At 42.0% G+C, this 6,076-nt stretch overlaps 1 protein-coding gene across 1 annotated transcript in view; it reads right to left on the bottom strand.

The window, feature by feature from the left end:
• Positions 1-660: 660 nt before the first annotated feature.
• Positions 661-6,076, bottom strand: part of NOX1 (NADPH oxidase 1) — a 26,059-nt gene continuing 20,643 nt past the window's right edge. The window contains exon 12 of the mRNA XM_011954573.1: positions 661-2,617. Coding sequence (XP_011809963.1) covers positions 2,465-2,617 — 153 coding nt within the window. The 3' untranslated portion in view covers positions 661-2,464. The remainder of the gene's footprint in view (positions 2,618-6,076) is intronic.

Below are 6,076 nucleotides of genomic sequence, written 5' to 3'. Positions count from 1 at the left end.
CATTTCATCCTATCTTCCAGGCAGTCCCTAGCCTGCAGCCCTACCCTGTAACTACGTTTATTCTGGGAACTTAAAACACAGAAAACCCTAAAACTTGTACATTCTTCTGATTTTAAGTGGACCAAATGTAGAACACAGATTGCTCATTAGGTCTGCTCCTGCCTGCTTCCTTGTGGATAGGTATGAACATAATTAGTGCCATTAGCTCTAACCTATGGGTCTTCTTGCCTAGTATTTCTCTCTCTCTCTCTCTCTCTCTCTCTCTCTCTCTCTCTCTCTCTCTCTCTCTCTCTCTCTCGCCACTGCCTCCTCCTCTCTCCCCCCACCCACCCCACCCCGTCTCTCTCGTAGTGGCATTAAGGAGGAACATGGTTTCTCTCCATCAGGCCAACCTCAAGAGGTTAAGAGTTGCCTTAATAATCAGTAAAGTTCTACTGGAACTACTTTTGAGCCAACTTATATTCTTGGAATCCTATCCCCTGGGTTAGGATTATGGTCAGGTGAATTAAAAGCCTGGCATAGGCTTAGAGAATGTAATAGCATATTGCTTACATGTCAAGCAAAAGAATGCAAAGATAATCAACTTTTTGAGTGACAATGAAATTGAAGGATTTTCTACTCATAAACATTTATAAGAAATTTGCTGATTAAGGTATTTCGTATTACAACTTTGCAAGAAAAACTTGCTCAAAGCAGATGAGGAGCTTTCTGTGTATGCTGCTCATCCCCAGTTCAACTTAGATGTTGGCTATGCATAGGATTTATTATTTTCATTACCATGAATATAATAAATCATGAATTTATGTCTACTTCCATAAATATTCAAGCCTTGGGATATTGATTTTGGCAGCCATCATATCTTGAAGTGAGTGTGTGAATATATTTCGACATGGAGAGCAAGAGTGATGCCTTTCTCATTAGGAACTCATTGTAAGTTTCAAGATTCCAAATCAAGGTCATTGAAGATGAAGTTGTCATTTGGTCAGTAGTTGTCTAATAAGAACCATGTCTTCAAGGTTTCATTGTGTATTTTCCCAAAGCCTTATTAAACCTGAATTAGCTGAAATCCGGGTGAACAAATTGGCAACAGCAGTGGTATCCCTCCCTATGTAAACAACTATCAGTATTTTTTACTGTTGTAATAAATGAAACGTGATTAGCCACCATGAGTTCGTGACCTACCTTTATTGTGCTCAGGCTAGTGACAAAAAAAAAAGTTTTATCCCTCAAGCCATAGAGATTCCTAAAATATTAGAAACAACCATTTGTTCATTCTTGGTCACTTAATGGTAGAAAAAATAGATAATATAATGCTAATTCAGTAGAACCATTCTTCTAAATCTATGAGTTGAATTGTCTGGGCACAATGAAGTGTGAGGTTTCTCTCAAGAGCCCTGGGCTTCTCTCCTTCTAGTGATTCACTGTGACGCCTAACATCCCAGAGCCAGTGTGGTCCTTCTAGGCTGAGGTTGGGTAGGTGGCAGAAATAAAAAGCATTCTGATAGAGAATGAAGGCGTTTTGCTTATGTCATTAGCTGAATTATTCCTTAGCGATATAGGTAGTCCACAAAAGTCTATGAAAATTATAAATTGTTATTTTTTAAACTAGACATTAATAAACTCCTTTAATAAAAATAGTGATAAAGAGCTCCTCTTGACTAAATAAGTCATCCTAACGTGGAGTTCAGGTTTTCACAATCGCTTTTAACAGAATAATACAAGACGACAATATAGCTGACTTGCAATTATAATACAATTTCAATTACAGTTAGCATACTTTCAAGATTTTCTTTCCCAAATGGAGAGCCCAAAAAGAAGTAACAAAAGACTCTCATCAAGCAAAGAAGAAAATCCTTTATTTTTTGACAAGCAAAAATAAGAATAAATTGCTGTTCACACTGGATAAGACCGTATCAAAAGTGACAGTAAAAATGTACACTGTTGGTGTTATATGGGGATGGGGTTCTCAGTAATTTTGTTTATTATTTATGTTTATTGTTATGTTTGTCATTAATTATTCAATAAATTTTTATTTAAAAAGTCACCCTACTTAGGAATCTTCTGTGGGGATGGGAGGGACAAAAGATTACAAACCAAAATTCAGGAGATGGTAACACCAGAATTGATAAAATCACCTGGGATTATTTGTATAACTCAACCACCAAACCTCTGCTATCAAGCCTTGCTACAGTCATGGCTGTCCAGAAAGGTTTACAGTTATTTTTCCAAGAAAGGATCCATGGGTTTTAAGAACTTCGGAACTTTAAGAACTTCAGAAGTTCTTTAGTTGCTGAAGCTCAAGTAATGAAGTTGAATGCAATCAAAAAAAAAGAATACCAGGGAGTCAAGCCTTGAGAGGTACATTCTTACCCCAAAGTAACTGCTCAAACCTGACCAGACCAAGTAAATTACTGAAGATACAAAGGAGAAACAAAATGCAGATTGCCGTCCTTATTCCTATAACTCAAAAATTTTCTTTGTTGAAGTAGAATTGAACCTTTCTAGGATCCAGACTGGAATATCGGTGACAGCATTTGCGCAGGCTCTTTGCCAAAGTCCGAGGGCCACATAAGAAAACTCCCACTACAGACCTGTAGGAACAGAACAATAGTACAGGCTAGAATGCAACAATGATAGAATGGAGAAACTGCCTCTGTTAGGCCTCTACTACTTCCAACAACCTTGAATAAAAATTTGGTTGTTAACTCCCACGTTCTTCATGGTAGTTTTTTAACCTTTTCTGCGCACAAACCCCAAATATGCTCTCAGCCCTTAACACTTTCAGCACTCGGCCTTCCCTGTTTTGAGAACACAGATGAGAGACATAGGACAGTGCAGTGGCTAAGTGCCAGACTGTGCAGCCAGTCTGTCTGCGTTGTCTGGGCTCACATCTCAGCTCTGATATTTATCCCACCTGTGGGACTTCGGGCACATTTCTTTTTTTCTTTTATCTTTTTTTTTTTTTGGAGACGGAGTCCTGCTCCATCGCCCAGGCTGGAGTGCAGTGGCACGATCTCGGCTCACTGCAACCTCCGCCTCCCGGGTTCAAGCAATTTTCTGCCTCAGCCTCCTGAGTAGCTGGGACTACAGGCATGCGCCAGTATGCCCAGCTGATTTTTGTATATGTAGTAGAGATGGGGTTTCACCATGTTGGCCAGACTGGTCTCAAACTCCTGACCTCGAGTGATTCACTTGCCTCAGCCTCCCTAAGTGCTGGGATTACAGGCGTGAGTCACAATGCCCGAGAAGGGCAAATTTCTTACCTCTCTCTGTTTCAGCTTTCCCATCCGTAAAATGGGGATAAAAATAGTACTCACCACGTAGGGTTGTTTTAAGGATTAAATAAGAACATGTAAAGAAGTTAGAAAAATGCCTGCCACATAGCAAGTACATATGTATTAGTGCCCATTAAACCCATCCACTGTGAGCTTATCCCCACCTCAAAATTTCTCCTACTGGAGAGGTAGTGTTCTTTCTTGCCAAGGCTAATCTTTCCAACTATGCTCTGGGTCTCACCTTCTTCTTCCTTCTCTCATAACCTTCTCTCCCCCTCTTTTTTAAAAATCTAATCATGGTATAGTTTCTATACCATAACATTCGCCCCTTTGAAGTGTGCAATTTGTGCTTTTTTGCATAGCCACAAAGTTATGCAACCGTCACCTCTATCTAATTCCAGAACATTTTCATCATCCGCAAAAGAAACCCTATCCACATTAGCAGTCCTCATTTCCTCCCAACTACCCTGTCCTACCCAAGATGATCACTTATCTACTTTCTGTCTCTGTTGGGTATGCCTATCCTGAACGTTTCACATAAGTGGAGTCATACAATACATGGCCTTTGGTGTCTGGTGTTTTTCAGCATGATGTTTTCAAGATTTGTCCATGTTGTAGCATGGATCAGTACCTTGTTGTTTTTTTTTTAATAGCTAAATAATATTCCAGTATGTGAATATACCACATTTGCTTCATCCATTCATCTATTGATGGACACTTGGCTTGTTTTCACTTTGGGGCTATTATAAGTAATGCTGCTGTGTACATCATGTACACGTTTTTGTGTAGACATGTATTTTCATTTCTCTTGGGTGTATAACAAGGAGTGGGATTGCTGGGTCGTATGGAAACTGTGTGATTTTTTTTTTTTTTTGAGACAGAGTGTCGCACTGTCACCCGGGCTGGAGTAGAATGGTGTGATCTGGGGTCACTGCAACCTCCGCCCCCTGGGTTCAAGCGATTCTCCTGCCTCAGCCTCCTGAGTAGTTGGGATTACAGGTGCCCACCACTATGCCCAGCTAATTTTTTTCACCTTTTTTTTTTTTTTTGAGACGTAGTCTCGCTGTCGCCCAGGCTGGAGTGCAGTGGCACGATCTCAGCTCACTGCAAGCTCCACCTCCTGGGTTCACGCCATTCTCTTGCCTCAGCCTCCCGAGTAGCTGGGACTACAGGCGCCCACCACCGCACCCGGTTAATTTTTTTTTTGTATGTTTAGTAGAGACAGAGTGTCACCATGTTAGCCAGGATGGTCTTGATCTCCTGACCTCGTGATCCACCCGCCTTGGCCTCCCAAAGTGCTGGGATTACAGGAGTGAGTCACCGTGCCCGGCTGGAAACTGTGTTTAACACTTTGAGGAACAGTCAAAGAGTTTTCCCCAAGTGTGGTACCATTTCACATTCCCACAAGCAATGTAGTAGGATTGCAACTTCTCCACTTCCTTGCTAACACTATTGTCCATCTTTTATTATGGCCATCTTAGTTCCCTCCCCTCTTTCATGTATTTATTTTATTCTATGTAATGGTCCCTGTTCTGTCTATAAATATGCTTAAGCTAAATAAACATTTCCTGACCCTGCTACTCTTCCAACACTATTGACCACGCTTCTCTAATATTTGCTCCCTGGGGTTCTGTGACACCGCTTCTCTGTGTACTCCTATTTCTTCCCTGGTTTGTCTTTTTCCCTTCCCATATAACCTAGGCAGCATTCCTTGGTACTCTGTCCCTTGCTAGTCTCTCTCTCTCCCTCTCTCTCTTTCTCTCTCTCCTGACAACCTCATACTCTCTCAAAACTTCAGTTACATTCAACAGGATAATTAGCATCTCTCATGCTTATATGCTGCTTTACAATTTACAAAGCATTTTTTTTCATATATTGTCTCACTTAATTGTCACAACAACCCTGCAAGTGAGTAGAGCAGGCATTCACTAATATGACCCTTGTCTTACAGATGAGGAATCAAGATCAGAGGGTTCAGAAGTTCAAGGTCTCATAACTAGACAATGTCAGAACCAGAATGAAGGCCGGGCATGGTGGCTCACTCCTGTAATCCCAGCACTTTGGGAGGCCAAGGTGGGTGAATCACCTGAGGTCAGGAGTTCGAGACCAGCCTAGCCAACATGGCGAAACCCTGTCTCTACTAAAAATACAAAAAAATTAACTGGGTGTGGTGGCAGGCGCCTGCCTGTAATCCCAGCTACTCAGGAGGCCAAGGCAGGACAACAGCTTGAGCCCAGGAGGCAGAGGTTGCAGTAAGCCGAGATCGCGCCATTGCACTCCAGCCTGGGTGACAAAGCAAGACTGTGTCTCAAAAAAAAAGAGAGACCCAGCATGAGGACCCATGATCATCTGAATCCAAGTCACTAAGTGCTCTAGCCACTGCCTTCCTGAAGCCTTTCTTAATCACCTCATGCCATGTGGCCATAGACTTTTCTTCCCTCTAGCATCCATGCACCTGTTTCACGGAGTGCATTATTCTGCTTTGAGGTGATTGTGTGCATCTCTTATTCAAATGTATTCTCCTTGAGGGCAGGAACCATATCCTATTTCTCTTTCAACCTCCAAAGCTTCTAGAATGGTGAAAGCTGAGCTTATAAAAAGTAACCAAGGCTGGGCTCGGTGGATCATGCCTGTAATCTCAGCACTTTTGGAGGCTGAGGCAGGTGGATCACCTGAGGTCAGGAGTTCGAGACCAGCCTGACCAACATGGTGAAACCCCATCTCTACTAAAAATACAAAAAAATTAGCTGGGCATGGTGGTGGGCACCTGTAATCCCAGCTACTCAGGAGGCTGAGGCAGG

This window comes from Colobus angolensis, unplaced genomic scaffold (genome assembly GCF_000951035.1).
Source record: "Colobus angolensis palliatus isolate OR3802 unplaced genomic scaffold, Cang.pa_1.0 Scaffold385, whole genome shotgun sequence".
Taxonomy (NCBI): domain Eukaryota; kingdom Metazoa; phylum Chordata; class Mammalia; order Primates; family Cercopithecidae; genus Colobus; species Colobus angolensis.
This window is presented reverse-complemented; position numbering and strand designations above follow the sequence as displayed.